Source organism: Vitis vinifera, chromosome 9 (genome assembly GCF_030704535.1).
Source record: "Vitis vinifera cultivar Pinot Noir 40024 chromosome 9, ASM3070453v1".
NCBI lineage: Eukaryota > Viridiplantae > Streptophyta > Magnoliopsida > Vitales > Vitaceae > Vitis > Vitis vinifera.
This window is the reverse complement of record NC_081813.1, coordinates 3,309,649-3,330,217: the sequence shown is the minus strand read 5'-3', so window position 1 is coordinate 3,330,217 and position 20,569 is coordinate 3,309,649. Positions and strand designations below refer to the sequence as shown.

The 20,569-nt window shown below is 37.0% G+C and overlaps 2 protein-coding genes across 2 annotated transcripts; both read left to right on the top strand.

Moving 5' to 3' along the window:
* Nucleotides 1-468: 468 nt before the first annotated feature.
* LOC100248134 (ABC transporter G family member 29) lies at nucleotides 469-9,354 on the top strand. Its single transcript, XM_010656323.3, has 22 exons — nucleotides 469-652; nucleotides 906-1,302; nucleotides 2,095-2,304; nucleotides 2,421-2,505; nucleotides 2,635-2,794; nucleotides 2,894-3,024; nucleotides 3,416-3,506; nucleotides 4,127-4,428; nucleotides 4,644-5,242; nucleotides 5,442-5,602; nucleotides 5,688-5,797; nucleotides 5,892-6,045; nucleotides 6,134-6,289; nucleotides 6,395-6,582; nucleotides 6,706-7,038; nucleotides 7,149-7,439; nucleotides 7,524-7,607; nucleotides 7,690-7,823; nucleotides 7,913-8,140; nucleotides 8,240-8,411; nucleotides 8,540-8,794; nucleotides 8,896-9,354. The coding sequence occupies exons 2-22, from the start codon at nucleotides 938-940 to the stop codon at nucleotides 9,166-9,168; spliced, it is 4,482 nt and encodes a 1,493-aa protein (XP_010654625.2). The 5' UTR covers nucleotides 469-652; nucleotides 906-937; the 3' UTR covers nucleotides 9,169-9,354.
* A 762-nt stretch (nucleotides 9,355-10,116) lies between these two features.
* On the top strand, nucleotides 10,117-18,953 carry LOC100253259 (ABC transporter G family member 42). Its single transcript, XM_010656322.3, has 22 exons — nucleotides 10,117-10,514; nucleotides 12,071-12,280; nucleotides 12,367-12,451; nucleotides 12,538-12,697; nucleotides 12,971-13,047; nucleotides 13,157-13,210; nucleotides 13,298-13,388; nucleotides 13,498-13,799; nucleotides 14,014-14,609; nucleotides 14,693-14,853; nucleotides 14,973-15,082; nucleotides 15,170-15,323; nucleotides 15,431-15,538; nucleotides 15,633-15,766; nucleotides 15,854-16,186; nucleotides 16,267-16,557; nucleotides 16,652-16,735; nucleotides 16,824-16,957; nucleotides 17,033-17,260; nucleotides 17,885-18,056; nucleotides 18,136-18,390; nucleotides 18,560-18,953. Exons 1-22 carry the CDS (start codon nucleotides 10,210-10,212, stop codon nucleotides 18,830-18,832), a joined length of 4,317 nt encoding a protein of 1,438 aa, XP_010654624.1. The 5' UTR covers nucleotides 10,117-10,209; the 3' UTR covers nucleotides 18,833-18,953.
* The last annotated feature ends 1,616 nt before the right edge of the window (nucleotides 18,954-20,569 follow it).

Genomic DNA, 20,569 nt, shown 5'->3' with positions numbered 1-20,569 from the left:
TTTTCCCATTTATATAATTTTTTTTTTTTAAATAATTCATTATTTTTATTTTTATTTTTTATTTTTGTAAATAAGCATTTTCAAATATTGGAAAGATACCTTCAAGGTTGCCACTCGCTTTGTTCAAAGAGGGGTGGCGGAATTATTTCTTTTTGGCACGTGTGGGAGTACAGCCCGCCAAACATTAGTTACCTGTACTGTTGACTTTTTCTCTGTCGACAACCAATCAGAATTCAGGAAACCCACCAGCCCACCACATTTGAATTCTTCGAACCCAGCCAAGAAATCAATTTTTTTTTTTCCAAAATAAATTAATAATTATAATTAAAAATTTAAAACAAAACCTTTTTTTTTTTCTCTATTTTTCGTTTTTAATCAATTAAAACCTGGTCCACACATATCCAAAATTTTATACTCTCTCTCTCTGTCTCTATACAATAGTCTATATATAGGCAGAAAGTTTCCTTAGGAAATGGACTCCCCACTGAGCTCTCTTTACAAGAAGAGAAGAAGAGAGGGACATTTTCAAGAGTTTGGGAAGGAGGATATACAGTCTTTACAACTCCAGAAAAGAGAAAACCAACTTCTTTCTCATCCTACAAGATCGGAATCCAGCTTCGTCGCTCTTCTGTGATCCAAGAAACCAGACTAAGTAAGTGTCATTTTCTTGGTTGTTGCCCTGTTTGTTTGCCAAGAAAACAAGGAAAGTACAAGGAAAGAAACCAGCACGCAATCGTGCTTATTTTGTCTTTTCTGTTTTTCTTGAAAAAATGAAGAACCCAATTCAGCTGAGCTGAAAAACTGAACTGGGTCGAGCCCAACGGAGCTGTTTGTTTTCTCAAACTTTCCTCGTCCATTTTCTTTCACGTTCTTCTAATGGATGTCATTTTCTTATCTTGTTCAAGTCCATTGGTTTAGACGTTAGAAGAAGACGACAATGGATTTGGAGAGATTCGGTTCTGGAAGACGAGTAAGCCGGAGCAGGAGCAGAGGGAGTTGGGGTGTGGAGGATGTGTTCTCAGCTTCCCGGCGTTCTCGCCGGAGCAACCTCGACGACGACGAAGAGGCTCTGAGATGGGCTGCTCTGGAGAAGCTGCCGACCTACGATCGATTAAGAACAAGTATAATAAAATCTTTCGAGGATAACGATCACAACAACCAAGGCAACAGAGTGGTGCACAAGGAAGTCGACGTGAGAAAACTCGACATCAATGATCGACAAAACTTCATCGACAGACTTTTCAAGGTTGCAGAAGAAGACAATGAGAAGTTCTTGAAGAAGTTCAGAAACCGTATTGATAAGTAAGCTTTCTCTTCTATTAATCTCTGATAACATTTTAATCTTTTCAGAATTTTCATTTAGGGAATATTTGTGAGAATTCATTTATTTTTTATTTACTATTATGTCTAAATTACTTAATAAAAAACAATAAAGTAGAAATCAAAACCCCCCATTGGTTAAAAGTGGAGATTGAACTTTCTATTCATATTCCTACTTACCAAACACACTATTAAAGAATCAAGGAAAAGAAAATTTCAAACACTCATTAAATTTTCTTTTCATATTCCCACTTACCAAACGCACATTTAAAGAATCAAGGAAAAGAAAATTTCAAACACCCATATCCTTCTAAGAAATTTTGTTTTTAAGAGGCAGCCACCAAATGCAGCACTAAGTTTCCGGAAAGAGAAGTCACTTTCTTAGTGATGATATATTTTAAGGCATGACGAAAAGTAGCTTCCTTGTGGTGGAAAATAATTGACTCCGTCTCTCCTTCGTCCAATTTTTTATTTTTTATTTTTTTATTAATTTTTATATTGATTAGATTATCATAGTAGAATGGTTCTTCTGAACTAGGCCACCGGCCAGAATTGGTCCCTCGTTTTTCTCATCAGAGAACAAGCCAAACAGACCAAACAAAGAATTTCTCTTTCCTCCATTTTCATCGAGAGGAATCATACCTGCCCTGTTTTCTATTTCATTTAGACCCAGTTGGAATTGAACCGAGTTGAGTCATTTCAACTGAGTCAAGAACTTGTTTCTGATCAAACGTAATTAAGTTGTTATTAATCTACTTTAATTGTGATTTACAGGGTGGGAATTCGACTCCCAACAGTGGAAGTTAGGTTCGAGCATTTGACGATCGAAGCCGACTGCTACATTGGCACCCGAGCTCTTCCAACCCTTCCAAACGCGGCCTTAAACATCGCCGAGACGGGTCTGGGGCTACTCGGGATCAGATTAGCCAAGCAAACAAAACTTACCATCCTAAAAGATGCCTCGGGCATTGTTAAACCGTCGAGGTTAATTCATACCCTTAATGATTGGAAGTAATTTCAATGAACAATGACTTTTATAGACTATCAATAATCTTAATTTTTTATTTATTTATTTATTTATTTATTTATTTTGGTTATAGGATGACTCTTCTGTTAGGCCCACCATCCTCTGGGAAGACAACACTACTGCTGGCCTTAGCCGGAAAATTGGACTCCAGCTTAAAGGTCAGTTTTCATATTTTGCATGGGCTCACATCTTACAAAAAATTAGCTTGTTTGGTAAGTCTAAAAGTATATAATATGATATAATATTAATTACTCATCTTATAATAGTAATTAATTTGCATGGAACAGGTCAGAGGGGAAGTGACTTATAATGGCCATAGGCTCAATGAATTTGTGCCACAGAAGACATCGGCATACATTAGCCAAAATGATGTTCACATAGGAGAAATGACTGTAAAAGAAACCCTAGATTTCTCGGCTAGATGCCAAGGAGTCGGGACTCGATACGGTAATTAAGCGATGATTAACGCTTGTTAACAAGTTGATTACTGGTTTTTTTTTTCTTTTTTTTTTCTGAAGTGTTTGATTGAATTGTTTGACATTGTAGAGCTGCTGACTGAGCTTGCAAGAAGGGAGAAGGAGGCAGGCATAGTCCCAGAAGCAGAGGTTGATCTTTTCATGAAGGCAACTGCAATGGAAGGAGTAGAGAGCAGTCTCATAACTGACTACACTCTAAGGGTGAGTTGGAAATATTCCACAGCTAGCCATGAATGATTCTGCAAGAGAAGTGTTGTTGGTGGGAGAAGCCTACATGGACCCTTTCTAAATGAAATGATTTCAACATTCCTTTACCCCATAGGGCCGGAAGGTGTTGAAAAATCAACACCAAGTCCCCTTTTCTGAGCTATTTCATTTTGTTTTTGTCAAACTTTTCCTCTCCACCAACTCTATTGTTGTCCCACTGCACTCATGGTTGAGATATTGGGTGGGGGGGGACCCCTTGGGCTCCCTTTTCTATTCTTTTTAGTTGGCCACCAACTCCCCTAAAAAATGACCCTCAACGCTTTTCCATTAGTCAAATATTATACATTTTCTAAAACTAAATAATGGTAACTGTGAAATGGAACAGATACTAGGGCTTGATATATGTCAGGACACCATGGTTGGAGATGAGATGCAGCGCGGCATATCCGGAGGCCAAAAAAAGCGAGTAACCACTGGTTAGTTTTCTTTTTCATATCAAGAAGAAAGTTAAGTATGATTTCCATATCAGTATGACTTTTAATATGTCAAACTTTAGGGTATTTGATGTAGACTGCTGGCGTTTGCCTAATTTGTAACTCAATTTACTTACCAACTCAGCATGTGGGGCATGGGTTGTCACTGTTCCAAAAACGGAAGTTCAAAGAAGAGGGTTATTTAGTTGTTGACTAAATCCTGCAACTGAGTCCCACCGACCCTCTCTTCTCTTCATGGAAGCTGCTGCACCCATAGAGTGTCATCATACACTTCTTCACTTCATGACAAAGCAAAAAAAAAAGAAGGGCACAAATTCACATTTCAAGCACTCATCATTAGGAAAATGGTCTTGGGTCAACACACCACATCATTGTTGGGTGGCCCTTCAACCTTTACGTGACACCATAATATATATGTTATATTTGTGTCAAAATCTAGGCTGGTGGCACTTTACTTATGTTGATTGTTTTTGAAATTAGAAAGGATAAAAAAATGATAATTTAGTCTGATGATTTTGTATGGATCAAATGATGATAGCATTGCATGATGGACAAGGTTGACCTATAATGGGCCTGACTTTGGGCTGATTTGGATAATGCAGGAGAGATGATTGTTGGGCCTACAAAAACGCTGTTTATGGACGAGATATCAACTGGGCTGGACAGCTCTACTACGTTTCAGATTGTGAAGTGCTTGCAGCAGATTGTCCATTTAACTGAGGCCACCATCTTGATGTCCCTACTCCAGCCTGCCCCTGAGACGTTTGATCTCTTTGATGATATTATTCTCTTATCGGAAGGCCAGATCGTCTATCAGGGCCCACGAGCGCACATCCTTGAGTTCTTTGAGAGCTGTGGATTCCGGTGCCCAGAGCGAAAAGGGACTGCTGATTTCTTGCAAGAGGTATAAATTCATCATAATATTACTTTGATATGGTAGGGTGTGCCACACATTATAGCTAGAGAACTAATGGGCCTCACCTTGGCCCAAGATGGCCCAGGCCCATCAAAGCCCACTAAAAAGTTTGTGGCCTTGAGTAGTAATGAGCCCACTTTGTTTCAGTCTTCAGCCCAATTGAGCCCCAATATTGATGTATGCAAACAATGGAATTGTCACAGGTTACCTCAAGGAAGGATCAAGAGCAGTACTGGGCAGACAAAAGCAAGCCATACAGATACATACCAGTCTCGGAGTTTGCAAACCGGTTCAAGAGCTTCCATGTGGGAATGAGGCTTGAGAATGAGCTCTCCATCCCCTATGACAGGTCCCAGAGCCATCAAGCAGCTCTAGTGTTCAAGAAATACTCTGTCCCAAAAATGGAGCTTCTCAAGACCTCATTTGACAAGGAATGGCTACTGATCAAGAGAAACGCCTTTGTATATGTTTTCAAGACTGTCCAGATTATCATAGTGGCACTCATCGCATCCACAGTGTTTTTAAGGACAAAAATGCATACAAGGAATGAATCAGATGGTGGATTATATGTTGGTGCACTTCTATTCTCCATGATCATCAACATGTTCAATGGTTTTTCTGAGCTCTCACTCACTATTGTAAGGCTCCCAGTGTTTTACAAGCAGAGAGACCTTCTCTTCCATCCAGCTTGGGTCTACACACTCCCAACTTTTCTGCTCCGAATCCCAATATCGATTTTTGAGTCCATTGTTTGGATGGTCATAACTTATTACACCATTGGATTTGCTCCTGAAGCTAGCAGGTAACCTCAGTTGAATCAGAACTAATTCATTACTTTTCACAGCCTTTGTAGTTGATGTAGGATGGATAAGTCTTGGCCCTTGGTCACGGTGCATGTCTTGGGTACAAAATTTCCTTCATTTTCTCATCAACCAAACAACCCAAAAAGTTTAAATCAAATCCTAGCGTGTGATTTGAACTTATGTGTACCAATTTTGCAGGTTCTTCAAGCAACTACTGGTGGTGTTTCTGATCCAACAAATGGCTGCTGGGCTTTTTAGGCTCATTGCTGGAGTCTGCAGGACTATGATCATTGCCAACACTGGTGGAGCTCTGACTCTCCTCCTTGTCTTCTTGCTTGGAGGTTTCATTGTTCCTTATGGTTAGTACATTAAACTAGATCCTATATGATTACTATGAAAGTTCAACTTTGATTGATTAACTGAGAAATGCTTCATTCCTCACAGGCGAAATCCCAAAGTGGTGGATATGGGGTTATTGGTCTTCCCCATTGACATATGGTTTCAATGCCCTTGCTGTAAATGAGTTGTATGCTCCCAGATGGATGAACAAACGGGTAAGCTCTTTATACAATATGCATCAATTATCAGAGAAGAAGATCAAAAGCATAAGAGTTCCATTAATGGACTAAAACAAGTTTTCATGTACAGGCTTCGGATAATTCTACCAGATTGGGAGACTCAGTGCTAGACGCTTTTGATGTTTTCCATGATAAGAACTGGTTTTGGATTGGGGCAGCAGCTCTTCTGGGGTTCGCCATTCTCTTCAATGTCCTCTTCACCTTCTCGCTCATGTACCTAAATCGTAAGTTCTAACAATCTTTTCCAAGGAGGACTTGTATCTATTTTCCATTCTCTTCATTGAGGTAACTAGTTTTTCAAATCTGTCACAGCCTTCGGAAATCGACAGGCCATAATGTCAGAAGAAACAGCAACTGAGATTGAAGCTGAGCAAGAGGAATCCAAAGAAGAGCCCAGACTCAGGAGAAACAGTACAAAAAGAGATTCCATCCCCCGCTCATTGTCTTCTTCTGACGGGAACAATTCAAGTAAGGAACATGAAAATAAAATTAACCCATATCAACACTTCCGATCATCACTAGCCAGTGAAACAATTTTCTGGTTATTTACATACATGGGGTGAAATCTTTCAGGAGAAATGGCTATCAGGAGAATGAACAGTCGGTTGAGCAGTTTATCCAACGGCAACGGAATGAGTAGGAGTGGTGATGCATCCCTGGATGCCGCAAATGGGGTTGCTCCCAAAAGAGGAATGGTCCTTCCCTTCACTCCCCTCGCCATGTCCTTTGACAATGTGAACTACTATGTGGACATGCCACCAGTAAGAATCCCTTCCTTTGTTGGTGTTACTACCCACATAACATGGATTTCAAATGGAGAATTTTAGACTGTGAAGGCCAACTAACTTAACCGCCAACATAACTAACCCTGTTGATCATAACAGGAAATGAAGGAGCAAGGAGTGACAGAGGACAGGCTCCAATTGCTTCGGGATGTAACGGGTGCATTCAGGCCTGGAGTCCTCACTGCACTGATGGGAGTCAGTGGGGCAGGAAAGACAACACTGATGGATGTGCTTGCAGGAAGAAAAACCGGTGGCTACATTGAAGGAGATATCAGAATTTCTGGATTCCCTAAGAAACAAGAAACCTTTGCTAGAATTTCTGGATACTGTGAACAAAGTGATATCCACTCCCCACAAGTAACTGTCCGAGAATCCTTGATTTTCTCAGCTTTTCTCCGACTCCCTAAAGAAGTCAGCAAGGAAGAAAAAATGGTAATGAGTTGGAACTTAGAACTAGTATAGCTTCTTCTAAATTGATTATGAGGTAGTCATTTTGAGTGCTAAAAGTTTTTTTTTTTTTTTTTTTTTTTTTGCTCTTTCAGATTTTTGTAGATGAAGTGATGGAACTGGTTGAGATGGACAACCTCAAGGATGCCATAGTTGGGCTTCCAGGAATCACAGGTTTATCAACAGAACAGAGGAAGAGATTGACAATAGCAGTGGAACTTGTTGCCAATCCCTCAATCATTTTCATGGATGAACCAACTTCGGGTCTTGACGCGAGGGCAGCTGCCATTGTTATGAGGACAGTGAGGAACACAGTGGACACTGGAAGAACTGTTGTCTGCACAATCCATCAGCCAAGCATAGATATCTTCGAAGCCTTCGATGAGGTAGATATCATGAAATTGGTCACAACTTTTCTCAATCATGTTTTATATTGTGTTGTCTCTCACACCGATGGTATTGTTCATCAGCTGCTACTGATGAAGAGAGGAGGGCAAGTGATATATTCAGGACCTCTGGGCCGAAATTCCCACAAGATCATTGAATACTTTGAGGTACCTCATTTTCCTGAAACCCAGTCTTTTCAAAAGGAGGAGAATGGACTAATCTGATCCCACCATTGTTATTTTATCGCAGGCGATTCCCCAAGTCCCGAAAATTAAAGAAAAGTATAACCCAGCAACATGGATGCTGGAAGTGAGCTCAATTGCTGCTGAGATTAGGCTTGAAATGGACTTTGCTGAGCACTACAAATCATCATCCCTGTACCAGTAAGTCAAAACATATTACTATATATCAAAATTCTTCTGAGATGGTGAAGTTTTGGGCTTTGAGCTGACATATATGGCTATATGAGCAGGAGAAACAAGGCTCTGGTGAAGGAGTTGAGCACCCCACCACCAGGGGCAAAGGATCTCTACTTCCTCACACAGTATTCTCAGTCCATATGGGGACAATTCAAATCATGCATTTGGAAGCAGTGGTGGACTTACTGGAGAAGTCCTGACTACAACCTTGTCCGGTTCTCCTTCACCTTGGCTGCTGCCCTCCTGGTTGGGACAATTTTCTGGAAAGTTGGCACCAAAAGGTCTGTCAATCCTTCTTCCTACTCAGATTCTTCAACCCATCTATTTGAATTTTTCAGAAACAGTACTGAAAGTCTTACAACATTTCTGCTATGTTTCAGGGAGAACACAAATGATTTGACTATGATCATTGGTGCCATGTATGCTGCAGTCCTGTTTGTTGGTATCAACAACTGCTCAACAGTCCAACCAATTGTAGCGGTTGAAAGAACGGTGTTCTATCGTGAAAGAGCTGCTGGGATGTACTCTGCCATGCCATATGCCATGGCCCAGGTGAGGAAATGGTCTATTTAAGCAACATGAGTGATAATAACCAGTTCATTTCTGTAAATTTGCTTCAAATTCAGCCACACTTTCGACACTTGATAAAGTCTCATATAATCTATTTTGGTGGTATGCAGGTGGTTGCTGAAATACCATATGTGTTCGTTCAAACCGCATACTATTCACTTATAGTGTATGCCTTGGTGAGCTTCCAATGGACAGCGGCTAAATTCTTCTGGTTCTTCTTCGTCAGCTTCTTCTCCTTCCTCTACTTCACATACTATGGAATGATGACTGTTTCCATCACACCAAACCACCAAGTAGCATCCATATTTGCAGCAGCTTTCTATGCAGTATTCAATCTTTTCTCAGGCTTCTTCATCCCCAGACCAGTAAGTTCATTTTCCTCAGTGGCATAGCCACTTTCATGCCTTCCAACCAACCTCATCCACTACAAACTAACTCAAACCTCCATTAATGTTTAAAATTTCAGAAAATTCCCAAGTGGTGGATCTGGTACTATTGGATTTGCCCAGTAGCATGGACAGTTTACGGGCTGATCGTATCGCAATATGGAGACTTGGAGGACACAATCAAGGTCCCAGGGATGTCACCTGATCCAACCATTAAGTGGTATGTACAAAACCATTTTGGTTATGATCCAAACTTCATGGCGCCAGTTGCTGTAGTTTTGGTTGGTTTTGGGGTATTCTTTGCCTTCATGTATGCCTACTGCATCAAGACATTGAACTTCCAGATGAGATAGAAGTGAACAAGATGCTTCTTCAAGCTGGGTTTTTTGCAGTAAAGGTGATTGTTGTAAATATATATGTAATTGAAGCCATCCCACCTCTAGGAAAATGGTGGCAATTGTATTAGGTTCTGAGCATGGATACACTATACATATATATTAAATGAGTAGAAGATAATGAAGGAAATTTTAGTGAATCAATTTTGATGTTTAGTAGATATATATATTTGGTAAATGTAAAGAGTTCTTGGATCTTGTTTACTTGAATGAGATTTGTTGTGTTGTTAACATCAAATTGCTTTTTGTTTGTTCTTTTTGCTTTGGATGTTTTATTTTTCTTGTAATCTTTCATTTGAAAAAGAAATGTAGTTTTATCTTCCTTCTAAGAATTGTTTCTCAAGGACAAAAGGGCAAAGGGGAAGGAAAATGCGTCCCTTCCCTTTTTCCTTGTTTTCTTGAAATCCATCAAAGTTTCACTTTGGTGAAACTATTAAAAAATTTAATGATTTAAAGATTTAGTTCGAAGATCAACTTCGAAGATTCAAATATCAAATTCAAAAATTCAATGATTAAATTGAAGGCATTTTGAATCCACTATTAAGAATTTGTATCCTTGATGAACGGGAGTCAAGGGCACAAGTTAAGATTCATTATCTGGTGATCAAAATAAAGATTATACCTCTTTAAATTAATCAAAATTCAATTTCACCACATATTTTTTGTTGAAAGAAATTTACGTGTACAAACTTTTAAAACTATAAATGGGCCGGGCTTGAGTGATTGGATCAAATGGGTATTTTGGATTGGACTCATGAAACCCACATGGATCACAAGTCTATCACCCACCCTCTTTGCATGTTCCGCATTAGACTCCCATACGAAAGAGGTTCCCTCCATATAACATTATATATGACCTTCAACACTTGGTATATAATTAATCTATACCCAATCCAATCGAAGTTCTAATCCTTCTAAAATTTGTTCTTGTACGTAGCTTCATAATCTATAAGAATCTCAAAAGCCTAGGGTTCTCAGAACTTCACGAGCCAGACCGCCATGGACACTATCAATGGTGGTGCAGAAAGCCAGCCTCCCACTTCTTTTCCGGAGAAAGATGAGGAAGAGGCTGTGAGATGGGGTGCTTTAGAGAAGCTGCCAACATATGATAGACTAAGAACCAGTATACTGAAGAGTGTGGTGGAGGGGGAGAGTGAAGAGAAAAGTGGTAGGGTGGTCTACAAGGAGGTTGATGTTGGAAAGCTTGATGAGAGTGACAGAGAGAACTTCATTCACAGGAATTTTAAGGTTGCTGATGATGATAATGAGAAGTTCCTGCAGAGACTCAGAAATCGTTTTGATAGGTAAGTTAGTTTCTTTCTTTCCTTCCTTCATTTTTTTTTTTTTTTTTTTTTTTTGGGTTTTGTCATGGGTTAAAATGGGCAATGCCCTTGTTGATTTTTAAATTTTTCATCTTTTTTTCTTTTCTTCAGGATTTAATTCTGTCTCATTCCCTTTGTCCATCTCTTTCATCCTCACTAATAATTTTAAGAGCTCTCTGCCTCACGCACCACCACCATAGTCTTAGGAAAACATTTGGGGAGCCTTTTTCTTCATTGATGCTTTCTCGGAAGAAGACAAAGTTTTGGAATATGCAAAATTATTTTTTCAATTATTTCCAAGCCACACTCTCTTTAATTTTTTATTTTAGTTTTTAGAATTTAACACTTACATTTTAAAATTGAAAAAGCATATATTTTACAATTTTTGTTCAATGTGGCACTATCAATCTTAGGGGTTTTTGATACATATGGCTAAAGTTAAACCCTTGAAGGTATCAAGAGGTTTTGATATATGTCTAAAGTTAAAACCCTAAAGGTATCAAGAACAAAGAACTTAGAATACAAAAAAAAAAAAAAAATACAATTTTGGGAAAAATATTAGGGTTGGTTTGAAAAGTGTTTTTTTAAACCGTTTTAAAAAATACTTTTTAAAATTTATTTTTGAAAATTGTTCTTTAATGTTTTATAAAACAAAAGTTTGTTTATAAACTTGAAATATTTTTAACTTTTATTTTCAATCATTATCCATAATTATTTTTAAAATAATTTTCAAAAAATAAGTAAAAAATGTTGAAAACACCCTCTTTTTTGTTTTTAAAAACAAAAAAAAATGTTTTTTGATATTTTGCTGTCAAATATGTTTTCCTGTTTTTTTTGTTAGAGAAAATAAGAACTTTTCTGGTTGCGAAATAGGATCCTATATTTATTGAAAACATTTTATTATTTAAAAAACTAGGTGTGGAAATATAAATGAAAATAAGTACCTAAATATAAAATTTATCCTTAAAAAATATTTGAAAATACAACTTCCAATTAAGAATGTTTCAAATTCTCAAATAAACACAAACATAGAATTGTTTAGGATTTGATAATTGTTTTCGAAAATAGTTTTTAATAATAATTTTTGAAAATTGCTCTTCACGTTTTGTTATAAAAAAAAATCCGTTTAAAAATTTAAAATGTTTTTAATTTATTTTTAAATATGTTTTAAAAATAATTTTTATATCTAGTATTTTATTTTTAATTAGCTTACATATTTATATAATTATTTTTTAAAATAGTTCTAAAAAACAATTAAAAGAGATTTTCTAAAAACACCTTATTTTTTATTCTTAAAAACAAAAAATAAAAAACGGTTTTTTATTATCAAATATGTTTTTTTGATTTTTGATTTTAGAAAAAATAAAATTATTTTTAAAAATAGTTGCTAAATAGATCCTTATTTTTTTTTAACTATTTTTAAAAATCATTATCAAATAAATCCTTTCCTTTTCAATTCATTTAATTATTGTGAAACATATTTATTTTTCTTTTTTCTTTTTTCCTTTTTTTTTTTTAAATTTGTTTTGGTGGTGTAGGGTTGGTGTGGAACTCCCAAAAGTTGAAGTTAGAATCGAGAGGCTAAGGGTGGAAGTTGACTGCTACGTTGGAACAAGAGCTCTTCCAACTTTAACAAACACTGCTCGTAACATGCTTGAATCAGCTCTTGGTCTGTTTGGAATCATTCTGGCCAAGAGAACCAACCACACTATTCTCAGAGACATCTCTGCAATCATAAAGCCATCCAGGTAATGTTATAGGATTATAAAATTACCGAAAATTAATTTAAAAATTCATCTTGATTTATTGATCATTTTATTTGAAATATATACAGGATGACTCTTTTGTTAGGGCCCCCATCGTCCGGCAAAACAACCCTTCTGTTGGCGCTGGCCGGAATGTTGGATCAAAGCTTAAAGGTTTCCCAACGTTTAATTTATACCATGGTACTCATAAATTAATATTATTAAGTTACTAAAATTTTATTTAATTTCTTTGTGATTAGGTCAAAGGAGAAATCACTTACAATGGGTGCAATTTCAATGAATTCGTGCCACAAAAGACGTCTGCATACATTAGCCAAAATAATGTTCATCTTGGAGAGCTTACCGTTAAAGAAACTTTAGATTATTCAGCAAGATTTCAGGGCATTGGTTCTCGACGAGGTAATTATTAGTTAATGTAAGATATTGTCTACTCTAAGTTCCTTACGACTTTAAAACATTTCCGATGTGGGAGGCACTCTTATAGGAACATCAAGGTCAATGATTGACTATAATACCATTTATAAGGATCAACATCCAATTGTATATATGTCATATATTCTGAGCCCAAAGGGGTCCCCTATCCGATCTGAAATATCACATAATTCATTTTAAATTAGAACTAAATTCACTTTTATTGATAATTGATCTAATTTAGATCATTTTCAAAATCAGAACTCTTGACTGAGCTTGTGAAGAAAGAAGAGGAGATTGGAATATTTACCGACACAAACGTGGATCTTTTCTTGAAGGTAAATTCTTATTTTAACAGTTATTATAAGGTGGTAAAAATATTTTAAAAATAAAATTTTCGTAATGCTTATTATTTAAATTATTTTTTCCATTATGTTTAACATTCAGGCATGTGCAATGGAAGGAGATGAAAGCAGTATCATTACGGACTACATTCTCAAGGTAAATTATTATAACTGGCATTTTTTAGTATTTTTTATTTTTATTTAAATTTGGGTCAAGCCCTTAAAAAAATGTGGCATGGAACAGATATTAGGGCTGGATGTATGTAAGGACACGCTGGTTGGAAATGAGATGATGCGGGGAATTTCTGGTGGACAAAAGAAGAGAGTAACATCAGGTTAATTCTCTCTTCTTCTTCTTTTTTCTTTTTTGAATATTTCTTATAAAAAATTAATGATAATTACTAAAAATAATAATAAAATTGGGTTCCTAATTTTTGAATGTAGGGGAGATGATAGTGGGACCGGCGAAGTTTCTGTTGATGGACGAGATATCGACGGGCCTGGACAGCTCCACGACTCTGCAGATAGTGAGATGCATGCAGCAGATCGCACACTTCACTCACTCTACTGTATTTATGTCTCTGCTACAGCCTGATCCTGAGACGTTCAATCTCTTTGATGATGTTATTCTCCTATCGGAGGGTCAGATTGTGTACCAGGGCCCAAGGGAGCACGTACTCCACTTCTTCCAGAATTGTGGGTTCCAGTGCCCTGAGAGAAAGGGCACTGCGGACTTCTTGCAAGAGGTTGGTCAGCGCTGAACACATTGTCATTACGTGCCATTTGGAAAGTGTTTTCCATGCTTTTCAAAGCAAAAATAGAATTTATTTAGGGTAATAATTTGTACTAGAAAGCAAAACATACTTTTCCCTTGTCAAAATCCCTTTTAGTATGTATAACTTTGGTACTAGCCTTTTCTTCCTTTCTGTGACACTTACTTGTGATCTGCTGTGGCCACAGGTTACCTCAAAGAAGGATCAAGAGCAGTACTGGGCAGATTCCACCGAGCCCTACCGATACGTATCAGTCACCGAATTCGCCACCCTGTTCAAGGCCTTCCATGTCGGGCTGCAGCTGGAGGACGACCTCAAGCTCCCCTATGACAAGAGCCAATGTCACAAATCAGCCCTTGTCTTCAAAAAATGCACTATCCCAAAAATGCAGCTTCTCAAAACATCCTTTGATAAGGAGTGGCTTCTGCTAAAGAGAACCTCATTTGTGTATATCTTCAAGGGCATTCAGCTCATCATCGTTGCCTTCATCGTTTCAACAGTCTTCCTCAGAACCACACTTGATGTCTCATACGATGATGGTCCACTCTATATAGGTGCAATCATATTTTCCATCATCATCAACATGTTCAATGGTTTTGCCGAGCTTTCCCTCACCATCGCGAGGCTCCCCGTGTTTTACAAGCATAGAGACCTTCTTTTCTACCCTGCATGGGCTTTCACCCTCCCGAGTTGTCTTCTCCGAATCCCCATATCGGTCGTGGAGTCTGTAATTTGGACAGTCATAGTGTATTACACCATAGGATATGCTCCTGAGACTAGCAGGTAAGAACTAAGATTGCCATGGTACTGTTTTATATGGGTTGAAATCGCCAAAAATCTATCTTATTGTGCACCATTTTTTTCAGGTTTTTCAAGCAGATGCTGATGATATTTCTGATTCAGCAAATGGCTTCTGGGGTATTTAGACTCATAGGGGGAGTGTGCAGGAGTATGATTGTTGCCCACACTGGTGGAGCGCTTGTTCTTTTCATTGTTTTCTTGCTTAGCGGTTTTATCCTTCCTCTAGGTTGGTCTTTCTCAGAGAAAAACATTCACTTTGGTTCTTTCTCAAGTGGGGATTCTGAATTTTATACTTGAAAAGTCTCATACGCGAGGCCTAACAGAAAATTTTGTGCTGATGGGCAGATGAAATTCCTAAATGGTGGAACTGGGGGCACTGGATTTCACCCCTATCTTATGGTTTCAAGGCCATGACTATCAATGAAATGCTTTCTCCAAGGTGGATGAACAAACTGGTAGGTTGTTTTGCCTATTCCTTTCTAAGTCTACCAAAGAAACTGAAAAGGAGGAATTGAAGTATTTGTTTCACAATTACAATGCAGGGGCCGGACAATTCTACTCTGCTGGGTGTAGCAGTTCTAGACAATGTGGATGTGGAATCAGAGAGCTACTGGTACTGGATTGGAGCTGCTTGTCTTTTGGGGTTCACCATTCTCTTCAACATTCTCTTCACCTTCTCGCTTATGTACCTGAATCGTAAGTTCAAAGAATGTTATTTCTGTATCTGAAAATTGAATCCAGGACTTTATTTGTTTAGAGGATAAGTTTTCCTTTCTGATACTGTCTCTTCTTCTTTGAAATAGCTCTTGGGAAGCCACAGGCTATAATATCTGAAGAAGCTGCAAAAGAACAGGAACCCAACCAGGGAGACCAAACAACAATGTCAAAGAGACATTCTTCATCCAATACAAGTAAGAACTTCAGAAACATGGCCAATTTGGAGAAACTAAAGATTGGGAGTTTTTCAGGTTTTTTATGTTTTTGACATGGAGTTGAATCTTTCAGGAGAATTGGAGAAGCAGCAAGTGAGTAGCCAACACAGTCCTAAGAAAACGGGCATTAAGAGAGGAATGATTCTTCCATTTTTACCTCTATCCATGTCCTTTGACAATGTAAATTACTATGTGGACATGCCCAAGGTGTGTTTTTAGAAATCTAGAGAAACATCATGACTTTGATTTAGAAAGTTAGCTAGTTGAATAACCCAACTGGGCTGATTCTACCAGGAAATGAAGAGCCAAGGAGTGACAGAGCACAGGCTGCAGTTGCTTCGGGAAGTGACAGGAACATTCAGGCCAGGAGTCCTTACTGCACTGATGGGAGTTAGTGGAGCTGGAAAGACAACGCTGATGGATGTTCTAGCAGGAAGAAAAACCGGGGGTTACATTGAAGGGGACATTAGAATATCTGGGTTCCCCAAGAAACAAGAAACTTTTGCAAGAATTTCCAGTTACTGTGAGCAGAATGATATCCACTCTCCCCAAGTCACTGTTATTGAATCTTTGATCTACTCAGCTTTCCTAAGGCTCCCTAAAGAAGTTCCTGACAAAGAAAAGATGGTGAGAATATCAATTTACCATATCTATCCTGATACTAAACTCCAAAATGACGCAAAATTTGAATTGAATTTTCTGTTTAGATTTTTGTGAATGAAGTGATGGAGCTAGTCGAGCTCAGCAGCATAAAATATGCACTAGTGGGGCTTCCAGGAGTCACAGGTTTATCAACAGAACAGAGGAAGAGGCTGACAATAGCTGTGGAACTTGTTGCTAATCCTTCAATCATCTTTATGGATGAACCAACCTCTGGCCTTGATGCAAGGGCAGCAGCTATTGTGATGAGGACGGTGAGGAACACAGTGGACACTGGAAGAACTGTTGTCTGCACAATCCATCAGCCCAGTATCGATATCTTTGAAGCCTTTGATGAGGTAATGACCAATACCATCTCCATAACCGATTTCTATATTTTCTGAAAGGCTTCAATGGCAATAATACAGAATCTCTCACGTTACTTTTCATCAGCTGCTACTAATGAAGACAGGAGGAGAGCTTATCTACTCAGGACCATTGGGTCAGAATTCTCATAAGATTATCGAATATTTTGAGGTCTGTGGAACCGAACCTTCCTCTGTTCTTACTATATAAAATGAACCAAAAAAACACATTTGATTCCATTGTTACTCACATATTGCAGGCAATTCCCGGTGTCCTGAAAATCAAGGAAAAATACAATCCAGCGGCATGGATGCTGGAAGTGAGCTCAGCCTCAGCTGAAGTCCAACTTGGAATCAATTTTGCAGACTACTTAATAAAATCGCCCCAATATCAGTAAGTATGAAATATATATAAAGTCATAACACTCCCTGGGGCTATGAAATTCTAACATGTTCAGTCCATAAGCAGAGAGAACAAAGCCCTAGTAAAGGAGTTGAGCAAGCCACCAGAGGGAGCAGAGGACCTCTACTTTCCCACACAGTACTCTCAGTCTACATGGGGGCAGTTCAAATCCTGCCTCTGGAAGCAATGGTGGACCTACTGGAGAAGTCCTGAGTACAATCTTGTTCGCTACTTCTTCAGCTTTGCAGCTGCTCTTGTGGTTGGCACCATCTTCTGGCATGTTGGCACTAAAAGGTCAGTGTCTATTCCCGCTAGGCCTGTTAAAATTTGGTACAATTCACAGATAGGACTCAAACTCGACATGTTTTACGGTGGATTTGGATGAAGTATAATAACATTGGGAGATCAAATTTGTGTCGACCTACATAACCACTTAATAAACATATTATTTTGGATCAACCTTTATAACATGAATTTGATTTAAATTATCCTATTTATAATAACCATAACTTATTTTACCCACACTCATTTAAAATTTCTTTTTGAATAAATATGTCCATTAAATCATAAACATATCATATTAGGAAGTTAATCATATAGACTCAAATAAGATCTAACTCAATAGGATTATCAAATATGACCTAATTATTAAACGGGTTATATTACGTATCACTTGTCTCGTAATTAGCTCATATGGCTTTATACTTCTAATTAGATTATTATTTATGTCGTATTTGGGTTGACCTATTTAATCAAGTGAGTAAGGTTTTTTATTCGACACAAACACGATGCATCAACATGAGTTATCACCCTTGATTCTTGCTAGAAAAACTCAATTTCCCCCCTCGTCTCCAGTGAATACTCAGCTGAATTCAAGCTTGATACCACATAATATTTTGAAAATTTTTCTTGGGCCAGGGAGAATGCAACTGACCTAACAATGGTCATTGGAGCAATGTACATGTCTGTCATGTTTGTCGGAGTAAACAACTGCATGACAGTACAGCCAATTGTAGCCATTGAACGAACCGTGTTCTATCGAGAAAGAGCAGCTGGAATGTACCATGCTTTCCCATATGCCATTGCACAGGTACCATGGATCATAAATTAGGATTCTAAAATATCATCTCTCCCATTATTTAAGCAGTTTTGGTTAATCTTTTTCTCAGGTGGTAGCTGAAATACCATATGTTTTCGTTCAAGCCACATACTATTCAGTCATAGTGTATGCCCTGGCATGCTTCCAATGGACACTGGCAAAGTTCTTCTGGTTCCTCTTCATCACCTTCTTCTCCTTCCTCTACTTCACATACTATGGAATGATGACAGTTTCCATCACAGCAAATCATGAAGAAGCAGCCATAGTAGCTTCAGCTTTTGTTTCACTCTTCACCCTCTTCTCAGGCTTCTTCATCCCCAGACCTGTAAGTATCCATTTGGATATGATTTTAGGAAGCATTCTAACCTTTCTAACACTTCAAAATTTTTATCAAAAAAATTATTTCTAAGTACCATTTCCATTACAAGATGTTTTTGAGATTAAAAATCACTGAAGAATATACTGACAAATTCAATTGATTTTCAAAACTTCAGAGAATTCCCAAGTGGTGGGTATGGTACTATTGGATATGCCCAGTGGCGTGGACAGTATACGGATTGATTGTGTCACAGTATGGGGACATGGAGGAGACCATCAACGTGGCTGGGATTGAGCCAAGCCCAAGCATCAAATGGTATGTGGAAAGCCACTTTGGGTATGATCTGGATTTCATGGGGGCAGTTGCTGGCATTTTGGTAGGCTTTGCTGTCTTCTTTGCCTTCTTGTTTGGGGTCTGCATCCAGAAATTGAACTTCCAACGGAGGTAGCTGAAGATCTATAAATACAGGGATGACTGATTTTTGTAAATATTTTGAGAGAAAATTAATGCATTAAGGTATCATAGTCATAATTTCTTATTTGTATAGGAGTAGAGTTTTTTTTTAATTTTAATTATATATCTAATTATTTAAAAATAAATAAATTTTCACATTCTTGATATATTGAAGCTATTTTCTGAAAGTCTGTTTATTTATTCATATTTATGAAAATTAATCCCACCACAAAAAAATTTATTAGAGGAAATGGAAAAAAAATAAAGAGGGTGTGCACAAATGTAGACAGGTGAAAGGGAGATGTCTGAAGAAAGCGTGTAGAGTGCACTAGCCCATGGGCCTTGGTTGCCGCTGGCCCACTGTCTGAATTCTTTATCACATCCACTGCAGGCCACGCGTTTTCTCTTCCACTACTGTAGGCGTCAATTTCATGCGCCATATCCATTCATTGTCATTCTACTGTTCTGCTTTTAAAATAAAATAAAAAATTATAATTTAATTGTGGTCAAACTGTCAAAGCATGGGATATCATGTCAACTATAAAGATTCACAATCTTTTAAAATTATTTTACTTAATTAAATATTTCAATTAAATTATCACATCAACAAAAGTTGTTTTATTACTTGATAATTAAAAATTGTAATATTATAATCTTATTTAAGAGGCTTATTAAATAATATTTAAAATTAAGATCTAATTTTTAAGATTATTTAAATAAAAATGTTTTTTTTTTGTACCAATAAAAATTGTTGGTACACAACTAATAATGGCTTTTTCTGACTAACTTCCTCCGAATGAATGGTAAGTATATTTGGAATAAGGTGTGTCAAGATGGTTATTCCGAACACACCCCTTTAAAGCTTAAGTTAGTTTTTAGAAAAGACGAACAATAATTTTTTTAAGAAACTTTTATCACACCTGAAAATTGATGTCTGGTGGTCTTTTATTTTTAATAGAGTTGTAACATTTTATATATTTCTTTAATGCTTTAAATAGACTCATAATTGGCATTGCAAATAATGACTTTATTAATTAAAGTCTGCCGGTTTTATTCATAATTGTTCTTGTTATAATAATTTGAAACATTTATCATTTGCGCTATGAATATAGATGTTAACTAGGAACCCTCTAATACCTAAACAGGAAATGGATTTATGCATGAACGAATGTGAGGTCCCATAAGAATGATAATAAGGTGGGGTTTTTTTGTTTATATATATATATATATATTGTCTTATCTCATTTCTAATGAGACAAGTTTGAAATTAAAATAAACAAGTTAATTACGAGTTTGATATTTTTTTTAAAACCCGAGACGGGTTCAACATTGCATTATCTCATCTCACCCCAATTACTTTTCAATAAATAAGTAATAAAAATATAATATTGTGATTATTTTATAAAATATATTTATTTTTAATATAATTAAAATTTTAAAAAAAAAGTTGTAAAAATTTTTAAAAAATGAAAACAAGTTAAACGAGATAAGAGATGTATGAGCAATCTATATAGCCACCCCGACTCACCTAATTTAATTTATTTTATTAATTCAAATATGAGAATTATTTGAAATAAATGAGGTGAGAACAATCCATCTCTGGTCTCATTATCATTTCTAAATGAATATTACTTTTTTAAAATAGAGAGTATTTTAGTTTTTTGGTACAAATATTTCTCTAATAAATTAATTTATGAATTATTTGATTAAAATCGATGAAATCTCGATTTTG

Bases quoted from the DNA above. Each gene is read 5' to 3' on its own strand.
- LOC100253259 (XM_010656322.3), top strand. From the start codon at position 10,210: ATGGACACTATCAATGGTGGTGCAGAAAGCCAGCCTCCCACTTCTTTT. The intron at 13,389-13,497 runs GTTAATTCTCTC...TTTTGAATGTAG, and splicing joins AAAGAAGAGAGTAACATCAG to GGGAGATGATAGTGGGACCG. The intron at 16,958-17,032 runs GTAAGTATGAAA...GTCCATAAGCAG, and splicing joins ATAAAATCGCCCCAATATCA to AGAGAACAAAGCCCTAGTAA.
- LOC100248134 (XM_010656323.3), top strand. From the start codon at position 938: ATGGATTTGGAGAGATTCGGTTCTGGAAGACGAGTAAGCCGGAGCAGG. The intron at 2,305-2,420 runs GTTAATTCATAC...TTTTGGTTATAG, and splicing joins GGCATTGTTAAACCGTCGAG to GATGACTCTTCTGTTAGGCC. The intron at 3,025-3,415 runs GTGAGTTGGAAA...GAAATGGAACAG, and splicing joins TAACTGACTACACTCTAAGG to ATACTAGGGCTTGATATATG.